The sequence below is a fragment of the Gorilla gorilla genome, chromosome 16 (assembly GCF_029281585.2).
Source record: "Gorilla gorilla gorilla isolate KB3781 chromosome 16, NHGRI_mGorGor1-v2.1_pri, whole genome shotgun sequence".
Classification (NCBI taxonomy): Eukaryota; Metazoa; Chordata; class Mammalia; order Primates; family Hominidae; genus Gorilla; species Gorilla gorilla.
In genome coordinates, this window is record NC_073240.2 from 61268255 (window position 1) to 61290802 (window position 22548).

Consider the following 22548-nt stretch of genomic DNA (forward strand, 5'->3'; position numbering starts at 1 on the left):
CTTCCTGGAATCCTGCCTTCTACCACTGTGCAAAAAGATGTCTAGTGATAGAGAAGCGGGTGAGGGGCAGTGGTGGGTGGGTAGTGAAGGCACTGCAACTGGAGGTGATGGCATCCTCTACACATTTTATCCAGAACTGGCACTAGTCAACTCCGATAACTACACATTTCTTTTCAATAAGGAGTTTTGCCTGTAATAAAGCAATGCTGGGTCTGAGCAAAATAATAGAGTCAGAAGGCCTGGATGGAGGTCCTAGCAGTGACCATTTACCAGCTGAGGGTAATGACACAATTTGCAAAATTACTTTTAGATTCCAAAGCACCTCACAAAGGCAAACTGCTTATTATTTTAACCCAGAATAACCTTCTCTAGGAAATGTTTTCACCAGATCTTGTCCACATGTTAAGTGCTGTTTATAATCAGAGATCCTAATGGTACTCTTGCATTTGGGCAAAGAGATGGAGAGTGAAGCTCCTGACAGGGCTCCTCCCTTCCACTTCCCATTCCTGCCCTGTTTGCTCATTTAACAGGTGCAAAATCAAAAAGCAAGACAGCAATTAACCCCCAGTTACCCCTTTCTGACCTAACAGGTGCGAAATCAAAAGCAAAACCAGCAATTAACCCCCAGTTACCCCTTTCTGATCTAACATAGCTGTAAAGGAGAAAAAAAAAAACAAGCAAACAAATAAACAAGAAAACAAAACCAAAAACTTCTCACATCATCTCACACAATAAAATACATAAAATAAGAAAGAACAGGGCTGATTGTTCTAAGACCAAATACATACTACTAGCAATGACACTGAAGGATATTAGCACATTTAAAAAATTGACATTATAATCATTTTTATTGTGAAAGATAATGATTGGTAAAAATGAAACCTTATGCTTTGAATACAGAGTAGTGATGGGAAATTGACAAAAATGCAAAAGTCATTTACTGTTGATGACTAGTGAATTTAATGGAAGTAGAACTAATATTAGTATATATGGTCATCCTGATTAAGTCTTTTAGTCCTTTATAACTTCTTCCAAAATTCAAAGATTATAGGCTGGGCACAGTGGCTCACTCCTATAATCTCAGCTCTATGGGAGGTGGAGGAGGGAGGATTGCTTGAGGCCAGGAGTTCGAGACCAGCCTGGGCAACATAGCAAGATACCCATCTCTACAAAAAATAATAAATAAACTAGCCAAGTGTGGTAGCACATATACCTGTAGTCTCAGCTACTCAGGAGGCTGAGACGGGAGGATCTTTTGAGCCCAGAAGTTCAGGGTTGCATAGAGCTATGATTGTGCCACTTCACTCCAGCCTGGGAGACGGAGTGAGACCCTGTCTCTAAAAAATAAATAAATTCAAAGATTATTTTTCCAGTTTATGTCAGTGCAGAATATTAACTCTGCTTTATGCCTAACTTTGATGGAAGAGAATTTCTAGAATGTAATTTTTTTTCCTACATTGCCTTATTGTTGCAGGACACTTTGTAATCAACGATAATAAGTATAATTTAGACTGAATAATGAGCTGTGGCTCAACAGAATTTTTTTGAAATGGAAATTTATTTCTTTTTAGTAGCCTGTTGCCTTCTGATACTTTTGGGAATTGGTCATATGACTTACATAACCATATTGGCAGCATGATTTGTGCCAGGGGATAGTTCAGGCCACGCCAACTAGAAGCCTTTGGCACTCACCTTTGTTAGTATTCCATCTTCTCGGTGATTCTTCTGTAGGACGTGTTGAAGAGCTAGCTGAATTTTCTGTTGCAGTTTTTCAATTTTTACCTTTTCTTGCAGCCATGAGCGATCTAAACATAAAAAAATGATATTCTTTAGCATTCCTCTGACATGGTGTCAGGATCCTTCTTCTCCGGATTCTTTTGATACAGATAATTATATCACAATGGATATTTAGAGACTCAGAGGCCAGTTTCACTCGTCTTTCAAAATTTCTCCTAATGGAGTGAAAAGTGATCTAAGGAAGTTATAAAACAGGGTGTTAAACCTTTCCTTTTTTACCAATACTTAAAGGAAGGATCCTCCCTTTCCAAAGGATAAACAATTAAATATGAGGCCATACTCATATGAGTGCAAATGAAACCATCATAGCCCCTTGAGACGTTCTAATAATTATACTCTGGAATGAAATATTCATTATCGATCCTGCTAGCTTTTTTGAAAAATAGGAAAGTTTTCTTGTAATCTTTGTCAACTAAAATTGTCAATAGAATTCCAACTGACCTAAGGGTTGTTAATTTAGGATAAAGTCTTTATGTCTAAGTCTTCCAAATAGAAGGTAGTAACTTAGCAAAAGTGATTATCCCCAAACATGCACTACTGGTTGAAAACACAGATTAAATTCAGATAATCTAGTGGATGACATCTAAATGGATTTTAACAAAAAATAGGATGTCTTAAAAATCACGTTATCCTGGAGACTGGTGTTAAGACAGGCAACCCTATTCTACCACAGCATTTCTCTTGGTATCAGGAGGTTAATTCTGGACTGGATTTTGTTCAATTCTCATTTCTTTACATTTTGTCTGAAAGGCATGAAGTTTTCTCAAAAGAATATATGTTTGTGTTGGATGGGTGGAAAAGAGAGGGTGTTATTTGAAGACTTAAAATCCAATTTAATAAGGGTGGAGACCTCTCTTAGTAGCTCCCAAATATTTTATAGGTATTAAACGTATGGGCCTTGTAAAAATTCTTTATCTTAGACAATTCTAAAACCATTTTTATTTTTATTTGGTTGTCTTACCTGCTGACATCAGTACAAATGCAGAAAATAATGCAATTTCATCTTCAGTCAGGTGCATAGAACATAAACTCTTTCCAAATTCAAACACAAAGCTAATAAAGTCTTCACAACCTGCCAAAATGAAAACAAAGACAGTTTAGAATTTTGATTATTGTCTTAGGAGAAAAACCTAGGTCTTAGGTTTTCCTAAGGTTCTCCTAAGTCCAGTAGAAGGTCTTAGGAGAAAAACATGGGGAAGGTGAAGAGAGATCTAGTGGTTGAAGATCAGAAGGAATAGTAGTAACATTTCTACAGTATAATAGTTTAAAATCTTAAAAGAAAAATCTGTTTAGCCATCACCACCACTTCCATCACATCACCATTGCCACTGTCATCCTCACTGAAAATAATGAGACTGAACTTTTGTTGTGTGATTACTGTGGCAAGTATTGCTCTAAGATATTTCTTTGGGTTTCTTCTTATTTTAAAACAGCTCTATGAAGGAGGGATTATTATTATCCCAATTTTAGAGGTAAGGAAACTGAGACTTGGAGAGGAAAGTAATGCACCTATGGTCACACAAGTAGAAAGTACAGCCTAAGAAGAAGCAAAGCTAGGCTGACTGATTTCAGAGCCTACACTTTTAACCTATAGAGTCTAATAGCCATATTCTAACTGATATGTTAAATTAACTCATTTTTGTTTTCAACTCTATTTCATCTGAAACATCCTTAAAAATGTTAACAAATGACACATTCTGGTGGTAAAACTATTATAACTATTTACCAACCTGAAAACACAGAATGTGAAAGTCCCCTAGAATAATAATCCGTTTTCCAAAAGACTGGTTAAGTTTGGTGTCTATTCCTTCAGATTTGCATATTTTACATATAAATGTATATATTTAAATGACAATGTGCTACATGACTTCATTATATATATCATCTGTCATATAACTTTTAAAAACATCACTCATTTTAGATATTTATCCATTCTTCTTAATAACTATGTTCATTTTATTTAAATTATAGAAATCCAAAATTTATTATTAATTATTCTGAGACAGAGTCTCAATCTGTCACCCAGGCTGGGGTGCAGTGGCACGATCTCAGATCACTTAAACCTCCACCTCCCGGTTTCAAGTGATTCTCCTGCCTCAGCCTCCTGAGTAGCTGGGACTACAGGCGTGTGCCACCATGCCCAGCTAATTTTTGTATTTTTAGTAGAGATGGGGCTTTGCCATGTTGGCCAGACTGGTCTCAAACTCCTGACCTCAGGTGATCCGCCTGCCTTGGCCTCCCAAAGTGCTGGGATTACAGGCATGAGTCACCGCACCTGGCCCAAAATTATTTATTATAAATTATATATCATGGTTTCACTTAACTGTAACTTTTTTATTTCTTTGATATCTGCATTTCAGTCTCATTAATGGTTACTGTTTGAGGGGGATGGAAGGGCAAAGCTTTTGCCCTTTGCTTAATTTTATGTATCAACTCACATCCTAAAGGTCATCTGAATAATATATCACCAGCAAATCTGGTTTCTTAAAATCTGGAAGGGAACTGGAAGGACATGTCATATAAATCCCTTTGATTACCAACTAGATAAAATGAAACTCTACATCTTTACATGTAATGTAGACAAAAAACTTTTGAGCTATATGACTTTTCTACAGTGACTAACTAGAAAGTAAAATAGGTATAAAACCCCTTAATTTTTGTTTCTAAATAAACAGTTTTCATTTTGTCCAAGCAGAGCTTTCACTCAACCCGCATCTTTTCCTATAGCCCCGATTTGAAGAAAAGGCACCTTGATATCCTCTTACCTAAGGATTTGAAGACGTCAGGGCTGGCATACTTCCCATCAAAGTACACGGTGTTGTTCTGAGAGTCAAAGGCACGGCACATTCTGATAAACACCACCTCTAGAGAACCTAAGCAGAGGCAGAAATGGTTTGGGTCATTTGGGTCATCCAATGTTAGTGAGTTTGTTTCTAAGGTGCTCATGTAGAGACTCCTTCTGAAACAGCATGGTGGGTGTCATGTGCAGTTTAGCTAGCGGGTTCTCAGTTACATCAGCTGTCTATCCAAAAGGGCAGAGTTTTCTATGTAATTAAAAGACTGTTGTGCTGAAGCTAAGCCCTGTTCAACTGAAGTGAGGGTTGATTTATAAATTACTTCCTTAGCACTCTTCTACCTCGCAATGCAGAGTCTCAGAGTTGCTAGGAAAGCATTTATTCATATGTACTAAAACCAAGAATCAAAAACAAGTATATCTTTCTGAGTTCTACTTCCTTCTTCCTAACATCATAAACTCGGAGGACTTGGAGTGTAGAAACAAAACACACGTGATGGGAAAATTTGGGAATGTAGGTGACCTTCAAATTAATCTTTTCACCCAGAAGAGAAGAAAAGTGGGGGGAATGATTCCTGAATATATCTTAAAACCTTTGAAAAGAACTCCATTTCTGCTAAGGAAAACCTGAGCTATTATCATTGGAGAAAAACTGTTCCCGACACCTTCCTTACCAAGCATTTCTTTAATAAGCGGGTGAAAGCAGGTTAGGAAGAGATCTCAGAATTCACTTGCAAAGCACATACCTGCTTTTAGAAGCACAATTTGATCATTTTGACACAGTTCCATAAATCCATCAATGCGTTTGGCAAACTCCACCACATACTGTATAGCTTCTGTAATTTTGATGGCACACAATTGCCACATCACCTCCCGCTGCTGTTAAAGAGGGAAACACATTAACATCCTCCAGGAAGATGTTAGGTTTTGTAGCAGAAGCTGCAGAGTTATGAAAGCAAAGCATGCCACTGCTTTAGCCCTGGGCCACGAAGAGTGGCAAAGTGGGATCTTATTTTATTTTATTTTATTTTTGAGACGGAGTCTCGCTCTGTCACCCAGGCTGGAGTGCAGTGGAACAATCTCAGCTCACTGCAACCTCTGCCTCCTGGATTCAAGTGATTGTCCTGCCTCAGCCTCCTGAGTAGCTGGGATTAGAGGCACCTGCCACCACACCCAGCTAATTTCTGTATTTTTAATACAGACAGAGTTTCACCATGTTGGCCAGGCTGGTCTTGAACTCCGGACCTCAAGTGTTGTCTGCCTGGGCCTCCCAAAGTGCTGGGATTACAGGGATGAGCCACCGTGCCCGGTCTGGATCTTCTTTTAAGTAATTATTTTGCCTTGGGAAATTTAACACCACTTTACTTTGGGGGAAGGGAGAAAAGGAGGAATCAACTGAATTTATTGTGCACCTACTATGAGCTAGGTGCTTTATGACATCCTTGTTTTAATTCACTTTCATAAGAATATTTTTTCTGGCTGGGCACGGTGGTTCACGCCTGTAAACCCAGCACTTTGGGAGGCCGAGGCAGGGGGATCACTTGAGGTCAGGAGTTCAAGACCAGCCTGGCTAACATGGTGAAACCCTGTTCCTACCAAAAATACAAAAATTAGCCAGGCGTGGTGGTACACACCGGTAGTCCCAGCTACTTGGGAAGCTGAGGCAGAAGAATTACTTGAACCCGGGAGGCGGAGGTTGCAGTGAGCCGAGATTGCGCCAGTGCAAGTGTCAGCTTGGCGACAGAGTGAGACTGTCTCAAAACAAAACAAAACAAAAAACTGGTGGATATGGGAGCCAGGATTCAAATCCAAGCATTCTCTGACTCTAAAATCCCATTTCATATACTTTGTTGCTTCTTACTGTTTTCTTGCTTCTCCTTTGTAGCTTTGGCTGCTGGCATTACCTGCTACCTCAAAGGCAAACAAAGCAATGTGTTGCTATTCCCCAACATGTCCTGTTAAATTCTTCTTATATTCGCACTCTCCATTTCAGTTACAGAATGATCTGGATCTTTTTCGTTGCTAACTTGTTTCCCCAATCTTAGTTTCAGACTGTTCCCACCGATATGATGGGTTGGAAGAAACACTGAATTAGGAGCCAGGAGTCAAGGTCTGGTCTTGATGTTTCACTCTCCAGACATGCCAACGCATGTTAGTTTTCCTCAAATGTAAAATGGATTCACCTAGATAATCTTGTTGATCTGGGTGTTTTATAGAAAAAGGCAAGTAGGGTACTATTTGTCAGCCTCATATTGCTAGATTCAGACTGGAGTTATGATCACAGCTTCTAAATTTTTTTTGTATATACTCCCTAATACAACTTCCAGAAACATGAGGCTTCCTTGTCAACTTCCAGAAACATTAGGCTGAGATTATTTTACATGAACTTCCAGACCTTAAAATCTTGATTGTGATATTGAGACAATTCTCAATTCATTTAGACTTTTGGAAGCTGCTTAATCTATTCTCCTGTTGACAAATGGAAGGAGGTATGTGTATACCTAGAAAGCACAATAGAAATTATTTGCTATTGCTGAAATTTTGCATCTCAGTTAAATGGCAAAGCTTCGAGTACATTAGTAGCTTCAGAAAAAAGATATTTAAACAGAAACCTGATGACATTCATTCTTTAGTCTGTGTGAACTCTTGACCAACTTTCCTATACCAACACCCTTCCCAATATTGCCTCAATCCTAGGAGGAAAAATTCCTCAGATCATACCTTGTTTTGATAGTTCTCAATTTCTTCCTGTAAAAAGGTCTGCCACGTTATCTGCTGGAGCTCTTCTCTCAAGTATTGGCAGGTTTCCAGATGCGATTTAGATATATTCTGTGCAAGGTGTTCTAAGGAGAAAACGGGAGATCACAAACATGAAAAGCGAAGTTCTTTGAATAATTGGTGATTTAACATTTGCTTTAAGAAATAACAAGTAGAAAACAATGTGCTGTGCGAGTTTTGACTGTCTTTACACATTTAAACAAGTAATTTGGAACTGTTTTGTATTTCGGAATGTGAAGGAGGATAGGGACTTTGCAAAGCCAACATTTGAAGATAAGACCTGGTGACTTCAAAGACCCTCCTGACTTTGCCCTTGTTCTGTGCCTTTATACCAATGTCTAGGAATGAAAAAATATTGACCTAGATAGACATAGGAAATGATTGACGTGGTATTTCTTCTTGGCATTTTTATGAAGACACATCTGCCACATAACATTGACCTGGGAAGGATTATTCTTATTCTTGAAAAACTAGAAAATGATATTCTTTTATGGTGACAACTAGGTATTTCTTTTGTTTTTCCTGCAAATTGAAGAACAAGCATTACTGAGGGCCTACCATGTGGCTATGCATAGTGTAGCTGTGAAGCCACATACTCTGGAGCTAGACCATTTGAGTCTGTATCTCAGCTCTGCTGCTTACTAGCTGTGTGATCTTGGGTATGTTATTTAACCTCTTTGTGCTTGGTTTCCTCATTTGTAAAATGAGGGAAATGGTACCTATTTCACAGGGCTGCCATGAGAATTAAAAGAGTTGAGCCCTTAGAATGGGGAGGATTACTTAGAATGTGCTACAGAATATTAGTTATTATTATACTTGAGCATAAGGAGTTTGAAGATATGAAAGACCTAGAGGCCAAAGAAGTTTTCTCTAGGAGCTTGTAATCTGGTGAACACGTATGAACACATTGGAAGGACAATTCAAGTCTAGATAATAAGGTATAAAGTTGAATTACAGAAGAAGAGAAAGAAAAAAGTAATTGAAGCTGTCAGAAAAGGAAGAGATTGGCTGGGCGTGGTGGCTCACGCCTGTAATCCCAGCACTTTGGGAGTCTGAGCTGGGCAGACCACTTGAGGTCAGGAGTTCAAGACCAGCCTGGCCAACATGGTGAAACCCTGTCTCTATTAAAAATACAAAAAAAAATTGGCGTGGTGTTGGCTGTCTGTGATCCCAGCTACTTGAGAGGCTGAGGCAGGTGGATCACCTGAGGTCAAGAGTTCGAGACCAGCCTGGCCAACATGAAACCCTGTCTCTACTGAAAATACAAAAATTAGCTGGGCGTGGTGGCGGGTGCTTGTAATCCCAGCTACTTGGGAGGCTGAAGCAGGAGAATCGCTTGAACCTGAAAGCTGGAGGTTGCAGTGAGCCGAGATCACACCACTGCACTCCAGCCTGGGCAACAGAGCGAGACTCCCTCTTAAAAAAAAAAAAAAAGAAAATTATATCTGGGGAAATGGAACAAGCAGTTTTGTGCTTGGTGGATTGGAGCACAGAGAAACTCAGGCAGGAGGACCACATAGAAGGCTGCTAGAATCTAGATGCCAGGAACTAACAATTTGGAGCAGCTTGGTAATAATTGTTCTGGAAGGGAAGGATGATTAAAGAAGTATTTTTTAAAAGAATTGACAAAATCCCATGAATATAAAACCATATCAAAAAATGATCCCTCTCCCTAGGGTTTTGAGTATAGAATAGGCAAGTCATTTTAAAAGAACGGTGCTGAATGCAAACTTGGCAACACTAGGGAGAATATCTTTTTGTTTGGAAATTTGTAACTGCTTTTGTCAAACAGAAGCAGACTTGTTTGTGTGAAAACAGAGCAGGTTCACCTAAATGGAGCTGGAAACCAGAATCTCCTTAGAGACACTGAAACATAATAAACCTGAATGGCCCTACTTGGCAACACATAGACACTAAAACAGCATGAATAAATAACATAAAAAATAAAACACAAATAAAAGAACAAATGTAAAGGAAAGAATGAGAAAGTGAGAGGGAGAAGCCAGTAAATTACATGTCTTAGAATCAATGACGCTGGAGAATAGGTGAGTAAAGACAAAAATAATGGGGAGTAAGAAACAAGAAAATACATAAATAAGGTAGTGAACTACCTCTTTTGGAAAGAACTCTCACTATATAAGATCGTTTCTAGAATGTAAACCAATTTTTGCCGATAAAAAAATGATGAAGATGAAGAGTCTTCGCAGGGAAGTAGGGGGGGGATGCTGTGGAGTGAAGAATGAGAAGAGGCTCATATCATTTCCTTCCAGGTTATGTTTCATTTCTAGTTAATAAGATACTTAGCATCTTGTGGTTTCACTTTGTCTTAAGAAACTGTGGCCACTTAGCCCTACCTATTTAAAACAGCCAATAAAAAGTGGGACAACAAATCATGCAGTGTACATGACATACCAGTAGAGGGCAGTGGTTGCATTCACACCATCTGCTCACCAACAGCCTTTCATTCCAATTCATAGTCGATTTGGCAAGTGTAAGATTTTAGACACTTCGCTATTTTTAAATCTCCATTTCAGCAAAGGCGAGTATGGTCAGGCTGAATAAAATTCGAGAATTTAAGCGTGGTCTCTCAGATAAAGTCTGGAATAGTGAAATACCTTGAGCTAGGAGTTAGGAGACCTGGCTTCTGTCTGAGCTCAGCAGATAATCTATAGTCTACCTCACTTTGTGACTGGGACAAGTCATGTGCCCCAACCATGACTGCTTCAGCAATACAGCCAGCGCCTCGATACTTCAGATGGGAAGTCCTCGCTTCTGAGTTAGTCACAGATTTTCATAGTGGGAAGGAACTTTAGACAGCATCTGGTCCAAACTGTCCTTGTTTAACAAATAATAATGACATTAATAATTATGATAGCAGTTAACACATATAGCATTCACTATATGCAAGTCCCACATAATTTGTGTCTATCCTGAATATGTATGTTTTCTCACTTAATCCTTATAACAACCCCAAGAGAAAGGTACTAGTATTATCTCCATTTTACAGAGGAGGAAACTGAACCACAGTGAAGTGACTTCTTCAAGGTGTCACAGCTGGCAAGTAGCAGAGCTATGATTCAGACACAGACCTTTATATTCTAGGAGTAGAGAAACTACAGCTCGCAGATGTTACGTGGTGTATACTAGGTTGTATAACTTATATTAATGCCAGGACCACAACCCATATAAGCAGATTTCTTGTCTCATACTTTGCCCAATATATCAGCTGTTTCTCCTGCGCAAAGCTTTAGATATCAGTTATAGTAACAAACATAATTTGCACTTAAAACCTAGGTCGTTTATCTGGAATGTATAATTCAGGTACTAATTGTACACCAAGGGCAAAATTTCCTAGCCAAGGATGAAGACATATTTTTCACTAAAAGTAATAGGTTGTGCATACTACACTTGAAAGAGAGAATTGGACTTAGGATGTGTTGGTTTATAATTTATTTTCCTATTATACAATTGGTTTCATTTGTTTAAAATCTGATGACAAAGTTTAGCCTAAAATGAAGTCAAGAGTCTTAGTTAAAGAGATAGCAGGCTTTAAGCCCCAAAAGAAATACCAGGGAAATTTAAGTAGCTTTGGAGAAGCAGCAACAAGACTTGGGCCACTTTCATGATACTCTTAGCTCCCTGAAACACTTTGCATGTATAAATGGGATAAGAGAATTAGAGCCCAATTATATACTTTCCAGATAAATGCTAGTTTAGTTTTGGGTTTGGGAATTCTCCTAGTGATGATCTCATTTAATTTATCCTGGTAAATGCCACAACACCTGTGAAAAATCCCTAATTTAAAAGCACATAGAGCAAGCATGGGGGGCAGGGCTCCCAGACTGCACTGGAAAGTGAGACCATGGAAGAGGAAGCTGACTTGTCCGGGAGCCTCAGGGAACAGGCTCAGCCATTTCTGGCCCCACTTCGGTATGAGTGCATTTTTTAGCCAAAGTGCCATGTTCAAGGGCAACGCTTTGCCTAAGGCCTATGGATTTATTTCAGGATTGAATATTTGACAAACAAACAGGACAGAGTCACTAGTATTTATGGTAAGGTGGAGGCAAACCTAAAGTGAGTCAGGTCATTTTTCATGGTATCATGTCAGCTTTCAATCAAATCCTTATTCATATCTGAAAATTGTACTTTCATTACAGTTCTGCTTAAGGCTCAGCCAACCAAGATTTCATGACAAAAAGGGAAGGTTTTTGTTCTAGTTCAAGAAAAAAAAAAAATCAAACCTACCTCTGCTCAGCTTGGCTTCTAGCTCAGAGGTTTCTCTGTTAATCAAAAGAGCTGCAATACACCTTTTAATGCTGTTCAGTGGTTAAAGACCAGGCTTAAAATGTCCCTGCTCTTGAGGATTTAAATTTAGACCCATAAAGAGATGCTTGTGTAAAAACCGTAAAGAACATTCAATTTGTTCTATTTGGAGAAAGATTTTACTGGAAATATAAATTTTCACTTAAAAGATGTTTTATGGGGTGCAGAGGTAGAGAAACCGTCTAAAGAACACAGCCATTATTTCTGTGAACTGAGGATTTCTGTGCTCAAGTCTGAACCTGCTGTTTCTTTTCCGTCTGAAGTCTTCATTCTCTCCTCGTATTAACTTAGTCATCTCCACAGCAACTAATTGAAATATCCCAAAGGATTATAACCTTGTGTGAGGAACCACCAGGAGGAGCAGATCAAATTTAAAAACTACAAAGGTTCTTATCAAAGTTTTTCTAATAATAGTGCTGTACTTAAAAATCGATTAAATATAGCAGTGGATGTTAACACAACTTCCTTGAAATGGAAAGTTGCCCATTGTCTGTGTTATCAACATTTCTAGGTCACATCTCCCAAGAAGCAGTAATATTCCAGCAATAAGAAAAGGACAGTTTTTTGTCTTTTGCATGGTGAGCCTTATATGAATTACATCAATTTTGTCACCAATATCCATCATCAGAACATTTTGTTAAGTAAAGAAGCTGATTTCTGTTGAACATTTATACTATATATCAGAGTTGCAAAAATGAGATGCCTACAGGGGCTGTGCATATGATATAAATGGCGGGAGTCGGGTGGGCCCATTGAAAGGTGTAATCCCCTGGCTGTTGCCAGTTGGCTGTTGACATTCACAAATGTTGGCCCAGTGTAAATAGATCATTTTTTCCCCTCCCACAAGAAGCTAAAAAAGCTGAACTTTTGGGTATAATTATCCAAATTTAAATATTAGCAACTGATTCAAAAATTTTAAAACTCTGCCCTGGGCAAAAAAAAATATGTCTGTGGGCCAAGTTCAGTTTGTGGACTGCCATTTTTTTTTTTTTTTTTTTGTCACCTTAGGTATAAAGCAATCCTTGGAATATAACTAAAGTAAACCACTAATGAAGTTAATGTAGCCATTTCCTGAACTTACAGTTTTCTGCAGAATTCAAAGACTGCTTCCGTTGGTTTTGTCCCATTTCTAATGCTGAGAGGTCAATGCATGTATTGGATAAAACATGGGAAACAGCAGAGGGTCAAAAGCAAGGGGGCAGGACAGAAAATTAAGTGGCCCAAATGGTAAAGGTGAATTGCATCATTTAGCAGAACTCATTAGAGGAAAGTCAGACATACCCCTTTTACTTCAAAGGGCATGAATAGAGCATCCCAGGAGAAGCATGCATGCCATTACCTAATTCTGCCATGGACACAGTTGGGGAAGTCTCGCCGTTGGTGAACGAACAGTAGGGAAAGAAGCCTGATGCTGGTGTGTAGTCACATATTGGTTCTGGTTTGATTCCATTGATATCAAGACCTGACTGGTCTGGGGAAGGCTGTATGTCCAGGTAGAAGCTGCTGACGGCGGAGTCTGCCTTACTCCCCTCAGGGGTGTGCCCGTCAATGTAGTTACTGAGGTCGTCGTGAAGTTCCGTCAGCCCGTTGGCCGAGATGTTGTAGGTGGGCGTCAGCGGCTCAGCCTCTCCAGGCTGCTGCTGGTGGTCGCGCTGCTGCTGCTGCATCCGGTGTTTCTGTACTTCTGCATACAAGCTGTCTCTCTGCTTTTTTGACATTCGGCCAAATTTTACAGCTGGAAGAAAAAAGCCAAACCATACTACATACAATGCGCTTTTCTTCAATATTCTCTCCTGCGAGCTTTGGGGTTTCCTTTGAAGTCTCACACAATCTCAATCCAAAACTGCATGACCACAAAATAAGGACATATTCAGAGGTGAAAACAGTTCCAACCTACACAGACTTGCTCCAGCTCCCCAACAGCAAACACACATCCCAGAGAAACTCATGTTTCAGAAAGAGGCCTGGTGCAGGTAGGAGGGGCCCAGAGAGATGCCACTTCTGTTTCCCTGCTGTCACATCCCCCCTGTTTCCACTGCGCCCCACTGATAACTTAATGGGCTTGTTCACTCTCCCCCCGTGCAGCTGGCTTAGGCTGTCTCTTTCTCTCCCACGTTCAGACCAAGGCACAGGGAAGCAAAAACTCACAGGGTTCATCAAGAAATAAGCAGTCAAACCTCAGCGTTCATTCAGTTCACCGTCTTGTATGCTCCGACAGTTCTCCCTGATCAAATGGCCACTTCTGCAGCTTCATTGTGAGGTCTGAATGAACTGGATGAGGCCTCTGTAATTCTTTGAATTACATCAGAGTACCTGACCTAAGAAGCCCCCTCCTCCAGTCATGGGTCATGGGTCATGGGTCATGGCAGCCCCTGTGGAACCCTGAGACCCATCTTTATTTTTATTTATTTAGTTAGTTATTTTGAGACAGAGTCTTGCTGTCACCCAGGCTGAAGTGCAGTGATGTGAACATGGCTCACTGCAGCCTCAGCCTCCTAAGGTTCAAGCAATCCTCCCACCTTGGCCTCCTAAGTATGCTGGGACCACATGTGCACATCACCACACCCAGCTAATTTTTTAACTTTATGTAGAGATGGAGTTTCACTATGTTGCCCTGGCTTGAGGTCTGGAACTCCAGGGCTCAAGCAATCCTCCAGCCTCATCCTCCCAAAGTTCTGGGATTACAAGTGTGAGCTACCACTCCCAGTAGGACCCATCTTTAAACACTTTCTGCTGTTCCCATTTAGCCTCAAGTAATCACAGCATCAGGATTTGGAAAGGAGAAATATGGTATTATAATATAAGATCCTTATAACGTATAATCCTTGTTGGGCAGATTTCTGTTTGTAATGCTTCTCTTTGGGATGTGTCCCCATATTTAAAGTGGAGCAGTCACTATAATGAATAACTTTCCAATTCATTCAGAATATCAAATGAATTCTTGTGAAACACCAAGATAACGGAAAACAAAAACACGCAAACAAAAAACCCTATGATTTCCTGGTCTGAATTCTTCCATGAACTCATTTATTTTTCAGCTAGACTGTCTTTGCTGGAGGGACTTAGTTCTCCTAATTGATTGTGGTTAAATTTATAGCTGATGGGGTGGATGCATTCATTCATTTGACTGTGATCGTAGTTATAAGAGTCTAGGGCAGGAGGCAGGATAGATGGACACGAAGTTGGGAACCAAGGCCCTCACAGTGGCCAGGTGGTGAATTCTTTTCTTGCCAAAGAGGACGCGCTGTCCTTGTTCACAGAGGAAACAGGTGAGCTGGAATACTGGTCACCTTCCAGTTTCCACAACTCAGATAAGAAACTTGGGTGGGGCTGCTCAGGCAGCAACCAGGCTGATGTGGGCTCTGAATTTCAGAACCATAATTTCTTAACCTCCAGAATTCTTTCTATGCCTACAACAACTTGTGCTATTTCTTATATGCAAAATTTTCAGAAGGCATACTGAAGGTGCTAAATTTTTTTGAAAAAAATTTTCTAGGACACTCAAGGGGCCTAATACCCACAGGTGAAACTTTCTGCTGTGACTCCGCAATTATGATTTAACTTTTGTATTAATATTAACGACAGTAATTATATCCTGTAAGTGAAATAAAGGGACCAGCTCTTGAGAAAATGCACACACAACTTGTGATTTAAACTTACAAATTGATGAGATATACCTAACTTTGTCAGTTTAGTACCATCGGAAAATGAAATCTGCAGAGTTGCATGTCACAGGAATTTCTGAGAATATGGTGGAAGTTCTGTGATTTGTATCTTCCAATGTCAAAAGCTTCACTTTTGTAGTGGTGCACAGAGTGCCTCTTAGAATACGCAGGAACAAAAGTGAACTCGTGCCTATGTAGATCTACAGGCGCTAAGAACATCAGATTATGGGGAAGGCAGACTGTTGGAAAGCCTGCTCCGCATTCTGAAGTATTTTTCCACAGGCTGAAATTCCACTGGAGGAGACATTTTCCTTCAAAGGGATCTCTTAAGAGAGCCAGCTGGTATATTTGGAAAAATCCTTAAAATGGACCCGCTGTGCTTTCTGCCCAGTTTCCATGTATAAGCATAACTGTCTTGAAATCTGGTGTTGATTATTCAGTGCACTTAAGATAGTTTTCCAGGAAGATCTTGAAATGTTTTGTACTTGAATGGTAGACGGTCTCTATTCCTTAAAGTAGCTTCATTTAATGAAAAGAACACTTGTCATTGAGCCATGCTTTGCACTATTTTCACACATTCTGTATGTACAAATATTTGGCTTTGGCATGTGATTCAAAATATCCAGTTAGCATAAAAGCGGCTTCATCCCAACCTCCAATAGACTTACTAGTGTAAAGAAAGTAACAGTTGTGGTTCACATTTCCTGCAGGGGAAAATGCCTAGAGGAGACATCTTTATTAAGGCCTTCAGATGACACTTACCGTCAGTCAATCGACCCACCTATAATGGCTGAAATATCAAAAATCTGAAGGTGTTCTGAGCACAAGACACTTCTCCTCCACACCACCCCCACCCATCAGCCAGCTGGCTGACTCTGAGGATGAGGAGGAGGAGGAAGCAGCTGCTGTGAGTTCCATGTAGCTGCCAGAGGAGCATGGGGGGCGGGGCGTAAGGTGGAATAATGAGGAGGGGGCAGGCGGGGCAGATATTGGCAGATCTGAGTCCAGGTTTCAGAAGGCACTTTCACAACCCCGTGCAACTGTACAACTCAAGCTGTGAGAGCTCACCATCTCGAGACATCCCTACGGCAAGGCATTTCTGTAATCGACAGTGTTGGCAGCGGTTTCTACTGGTTCGATCAATCAAACAATTCTTCTGACGAGGACAGGAGTAGGTGGCATTGCTTTGCTGACTTCTCCTGAAAAAGCCCTGTGATATGGTTATAAAATATAAAACAGGTTAGTGTCAGAATGAGTGGTATGATACTAAAGGCAGGATGCTAAGCACTGAGGGGCATTAATATTTAATGGAGAATTAAACTTGTAGCAGAATCATCCAGGAGACCATTAATGAAATTAAAGTCACTTCTTTTTCCTTGAGTAAAATTGATCCCCAGAGCCTAATCCTCCATCCCTTATACCTGCAAAACTTTAACTTCAACAGACAGTTGCCCATGTAAAAGGCACAGGACCAGGTCCTTGTTCTTGGCTTCTGATGATCAAAAGCAATGTGCCTGATGGAATGATACAAAAGGACTTACCTTTAGCCTTTATCTCCAAGAGATTTTTTGTAAAATAAATACAAAACACTTCCCTGGAATATCCAAGTTAAGGAAGATGCAGCCACACCACAACCTAGGGCACTGTGAACCTGGTGAACCATGGTAATCTTCACTAGCCCATTTCAACACACAGCCCTTTAGGCGTTTCTCACTCCCCAAGTCTGAATCTGCTATCGCAAGCATTAGATAACACTTGGATGGATTATTTTGGCAGATCAGATTGGGAATATTCCCTCATCCCTGGCAGTTTAGAAATACCACATGTTCAGAACCATGGCCTTTAAAGATGGAACAAATCCAGTCCGATGCTCATCAAGTTCCTCTCGTGTCAAGTGCTGTTTGGGAAATGAGAGGGGATACAAAGATGTATAAGGAGCTACTGACCTCAATCACTTTATTTTTGTTTGTTTTTGCTAACTTCCTGAGCTGTATTCTTAGCTGATTTTCACTGTTTATTCTTAGAGTGTCAAGTTTTCCTTTTAGTGATGTTTTAACAGCAACCCAAAAGCTTTACTATGTAGTATTTTCATTCTCATTCAGTGAAAAACATGTTCTAACTTTCAATAGATTTCTTCTTTAATCCAGATGTGATTTAGAAGCATATTTCTTAATTTCCAAACACATGGGGGCTTTTTTTCAGGGGAGGGGGCAGGGTCTTGCTCTGTCACCCAGGCCAGACTCCTCGGCTCAAGCCATCCTCCTGCCTCAGCCTCCTGAGTAGCTGGGACTGTAGGTGCACACCACCATGCCTGGCTAATTATACATACATACATACATACATATATATATATATATATATATTTTTTTTTTTTTTGTCGAGATGGGGGTCTCGCTGTGTTGTCCAGGCCTGTCTTGAACTCCTGGCCTTAAGTGATTCTCCCACCTTGGAGTCCCAAAGTGTTGGGATTACAGGCATGATCCACCTTGTTATCTTTTTATTGCTGATTTATCTTTCAGTGGTTTTGCAAGCTAGGGATGTATGCAGAAAAAAAGGTAAGTAGAGTCATTTCCATGAAGCAAAGCCATGAAGGGTACAAAAGAGAATTATTACCTTCAAAGCTTTAGTTGTGAAGATAGATGACCCCAATGAGGGCGACACTAGTGGGGAGAGGTAAAATCCTAAAGAATTAACAGAGTGGTAGGCAAACTGATAAGGGTGCTCTCCCACCGAACGATTTTTCTGGAGGTCAATTTGGCAGTTGTATCAAAAATTTTTAAAAAGCCTACCCACTGAGCTAGGCTTTTAAGGAATACACCTTAAAGAAATATTTAGAATGGTACAAAGATTTTCCTACAAGGGTGTTCTTCACAGTACTATCTATAATATAGAGAATGTAGAAAGATCCTAACTGTCCAACATTACTGAATTAAAAGAGTCATATTGTATACTCATACAATGGGATTCAACCACTACAAATGGTATTTCAGAAATATAATTATTGATATAAAAGGTGATAAAAATATACCATTGAATGTTTAAAAAAGGAACTAAAGAGCTAAACATAGTATAATCCAAGTTTTGGGGAAAAAAAGGACACCCATATATTTACTATAAAAGAAGATTTGGAAAATTATGCCCCAAATTGTTGGCAGTAGTTGGTGGGGCCAATCATTTTAATTTTCTTTTCGTTCATCTGTGCTTTTTTTTTTTTTTTCCCCCTACAATAGGCAGATGGGAAGGTATGTGGGCAGCTTGAGAAGAAGTGCACCTGCCTTCCTTTGTAATGGCTGGGGGCCTTTGTCAACCAAGTTGATGTATATGACCTCAGGTTCCAGTTCTTTGGAAAATCCAACCTGGGATGGGACAGGGCAGGACCCTGACTTCTCACTCCTCTTGCTTTCAGCCAAGCTGCTTGCTAACCTTGACATGGGCAAGGCTGGGGGCCTCATGTCTCAGACTCTCTCTCTGTTGTACTTTAAAACTCTACCCTTGATCAAGTCCCGCCTCTTCTGTAAAGCAATCTCTCTCTTCTGAAAAATATCTAAAGCTATGTTTTTTATTTTATTTTATTGTTTGTGTGTGTCTGTTTCCCCTGTGAAAAGGAAGAAGAAGTAAGGCTTTCTTTGGGGGCTTACTAGAGAGAATTCAAGAAAATATAAATGGTCACAGAGGCAGATAATCCTTAGAAAGAGATACCAAGAGGTCAGCTGTCTAGGTATTCATTTTCCCCTGAGACACATAATCTCTGTCCAAGCTGAAAGGTGTTTATCTCTTTCTTGAGACTCTCCCACCATTCATACCCTTTGTGTAAAGGCATCACTGTGGATGCTTAAAATCAGGAATGTATTTGTTTTTGCTTTAGCTGAAGTTGAGTTTTGTTTGCTTCACATTAAGCCTGTTACAGTTTCTTGTATGATCACCGAATATGAGGAATGTCTGAATGATCTCTTCTTTTTTTCTTTAAGTGGAGCTAGTACTTGAGGGCTGCCATGCTATTTCCTAGATATCTCTTCTGAAGACCAAATCCCAGCATCTGTCACCTTTCTTTCTAGGCTCTTTTCCACCTTGCATATTTCTTCTCAGAATCCTTTCCAATTTCTTCACTACTTCTTTTTTTCTTTTTTAAAACTGAGACAGGGTTTCGCTATGTTGCCCAGGCTGGTCTCGAACTCCTGGGCTCAAGCGGTCCTCCCACCTCGGTCCCCCAAGTAGCTGGGATTCCAAGTGCGAGCCCATGTATCTGGCATTATTTCTTCATTTCTTTCAAAAGTCTGAAATCCCTAACTAGACATAGCTCTTGAATAATGGTTGGGTCATTAATGAAAAGGATGCTACTTTTTAGTTTGCACACACACATTAAGTTAACTTCCACCCACCATTAATAAAGTCCAAGACTGTTAACATAGAAGCCGTATATTAATCATCGGTTAGCTCTGCTTTAAGGGCATGAGGATGATGATGACAGATTATCAGTCTTACTGAGTACTTGTAGTAACCATATCTTTTTATTCTGTATTTTGGATGCAGACATCTTCGGGTTATCAGTCCTACTGAGTACTTGTAGTAACCATATCTTTTTATTCTGTATTTTGGATGCAGACATCTTCGGGCTTTGCAGACACTGGAGGGACTGCCCTTGCAGGGCTGGATAACTCCTACATACAGCAAACAACCTGCTGTCAGCCACCTCTCACACAAAACCAAGCGGGCTAGAGCCCACACCCAGGACACCTTCTTCATCAGGCCTTTACACTTCTCGCCATGATTCCCCTGCCCTGGTCACCCTAGGGCTAGGTACCAGACAATTAGGGACAGCCCCTACCTCCTAGCGCCATCTGTAATGATTCAGACTAGCCACTTATCCTAATCCTGCTCATCCTACTGCGCCTTCCTTCCTGTGGAAAACACCATGGAGGCTCTTGGCAGTGTTTCCCCACATCCCTCTCCCCTTCACTGACCCTGGCGCTTCCCCATGTGTCCCCTGTATGGTCCCCTGTATGGCGTGGCATGGGCCCTGTCTCTAGGGATTTGTGAGTCCAGCACTCCCTCCTTAATTGTCGTTTTGCTTTCCTCGTTTCAGTTACTTGCGTCAACTGCAGTAAAAGAATATTAAGATATTTTGAGAGAGAGAAGGGAAGCAAAGAGAGACCACATTCACATAAGTTTTATTACAGTATATTTTAATAATTGTTCTATGTTATTATTATTGTCGTTAATCTCTCATTGTGCCTAATTTATAAGTTCAACTTTATCACAGGTCTGGATGTATGGGAGAAAACAGTATCTAAAAGGTTCGCAGTTTCAGGCATCCCCATGAGGCTAAGGGGGGACTACTGTGTAACAAACTTCTTCCTTCATGACAGTCATTTCCAGATCTGTGTGTCTTATGGTACCTGATAAAAACAAATCCCAAATACCATTAAAACAGCACTGACTTCATACTAGGCACTCTATGCTTTATGTGGATTGTGACATTTACTTGTGACAAGGGCAATACTGGGCAAATCCTATCATTTCCCTGGTTTTAAGGCTGAAAAAACAGAGGCTTAGAGAGGTGTAGTGACTTGCTCAGAGTCCTCGCTGTAGCGTGGGGTAAAGCCAGGATATGACTTCACATAGTTTAACTCCAGAACTTACACTGTCATCTTGTTTTGTTTTTCTGCTTCTCTTGTGTGTCAAAAGAATTCCTCCTTAGTTGTTCTCATATGGGGCAACCATTAAATTAGGCAGTGTAAAAAACAAGTTATGCAGAATAAAGTAGCACGAGCAATCTACTCTGAAATTAGTGTTTTCCCTCACTTTAGCACCTTTAGCTGACCCAGCTTCCTACCGCCCAGACATTTTACAAAATCTCTCTCTGCAGTTGCCTCCTGATCTGGATTAGGAGTCACACAAGAAAATCAGTCTCATGAGTCCATCATTTTTCCTCATTTCTGACCAGAAGTATTCTGCCCCATTTGCTTCACCTTACTTATTTCTAAATCACTCTAGCTCATTTAAACAAACAAACAAACAAACAATGAAACTTACTGCAAGGGCACAGAATAACTATCATTAAAGATGTCTGTGTAATTATGCCATAAGTTGCAAGGCCAACTCATGAAGCATTCTGTATGTTCTTTGAGCAGTGGCACTGTGGCTCGAACCAATGTCCAGCTTCCACACTATCTGCTTGGAAGAGGATTACCCTTATTTGGAAGTCTGAGTTTTGAGGATTTGGGGAAAGCAGGCACGCAAGCAGACACACCTTATTCTCTACAGCATCATTTATACCTCAACTAAGTCAGCTGAGCAAATGCCTGCTGAAAAGTTCTGGGAGTGGCATAGCTAAGAACCAGAAAGGCGATCTTTCTTTTGGATTAAGTCAACAGAGTCATACCCACAAGGAGAACTATCAAATATCAGATGCGAGAGGTGAAGTCGGGTTATAAGGTGAGAGCTGAGAAGGGAGAAACAGGGTGAGTAAACCTCCATGACTCAGACGAATACTGAACTTTGCATTTCAGGAAGAATGAGGGTTTGGGTTGCTTCTTTTTCTTTTTAAAAACCTCTTCTTTTCAGTATTCCTTCGGGGGCGGGGCTTCTCAGAGGATTAAGGGTTTGGAAAATTAAACAGATAAGATACTACGAGTTAAATAACACATAAGAGGAAGAAGGATTAGAAAGAGGAAGAAGAAGAAAAGTAGAAAGTGTGGTAGGTACCTTCCTACCTCAAGGTAGAAGTAGTGTGTTTCTAAGTACAGAGATAGATTTTGTCTGATTGGGGAGAAATCCTGCAAAAGGATTAGGAAGTGAGTGAGCTGAGAGATGAATTCCAGGGATCGGAGGTCATACAGAGAGCAGGGGAAGCACAAAACTAGGGCATGGAGTTTTGGGTGGAACTGAGGAGGCGTAAAAAAAAAAAGTGCTGAAGTTGTGAGCTGGGAAAGGTATCAAGTACATAATTTGGCAATTTTGTTATTTCTAAAAGATGAGCTAACAAATTACTTGGCTGTCATAAAAGTTCACTTTTTATGGATGTTAAAAATACATGGAGATGTTCATTTACAAACATGGTGAGCTTGAGCCAGAGAGCCACCATGATACATTTCAGGTAGTATATGTTTAGTGTGACTGTGGCGCACTACCACCACCTAGTGGCAGCAGATTACCATGCAGCTATTGCAAATAGAAAATTAGAATAAAACA

The 22548-nt window shown here is 40.2% G+C and overlaps 1 protein-coding gene and 1 long non-coding RNA gene across 9 annotated transcripts in view; one reads left to right on the top strand and one right to left on the bottom strand.

Annotated features, from left to right (window-relative positions):
- The window catches only part of LOC109023482 (uncharacterized), a 95398-nt gene that overhangs the window by 9707 nt on the left and 63143 nt on the right, over positions 1-22548 (top strand). The window contains exon 1 of one of the 6 annotated variants that reach the window (XR_008671828.1): positions 17479-21818. The exons of 4 other annotated variants lie outside the window; for them this stretch is intronic. This is a non-coding gene — a long non-coding RNA (uncharacterized lncRNA). Of the gene's footprint in view, positions 1-17478; positions 21819-22548 lie in introns of those variants that run through there. One more of the 6 variants, XR_008671829.1, reaches the window with a different exon arrangement.
- Positions 1-22548, bottom strand: part of RORA (RAR related orphan receptor A) — a 736533-nt gene that overhangs the window by 5110 nt on the left and 708875 nt on the right. For all 3 annotated transcript variants that reach the window (XM_031002532.3, XM_055363160.2, XM_031002531.3), the window contains 7 exons: positions 16426-16567; positions 13032-13427; positions 7313-7434; positions 5338-5470; positions 4563-4670; positions 2759-2869; positions 1693-1805 (listed from right to left, as the gene is read on the bottom strand). In XM_031002532.3, the coding sequence (XP_030858392.1) occupies positions 1693-1805; positions 2759-2869; positions 4563-4670; positions 5338-5470; positions 7313-7434; positions 13032-13427; positions 16426-16567 (1125 nt within the window). The remainder of the gene's footprint in view (positions 1-1692; positions 1806-2758; positions 2870-4562; positions 4671-5337; positions 5471-7312; positions 7435-13031; positions 13428-16425; positions 16568-22548) is intronic.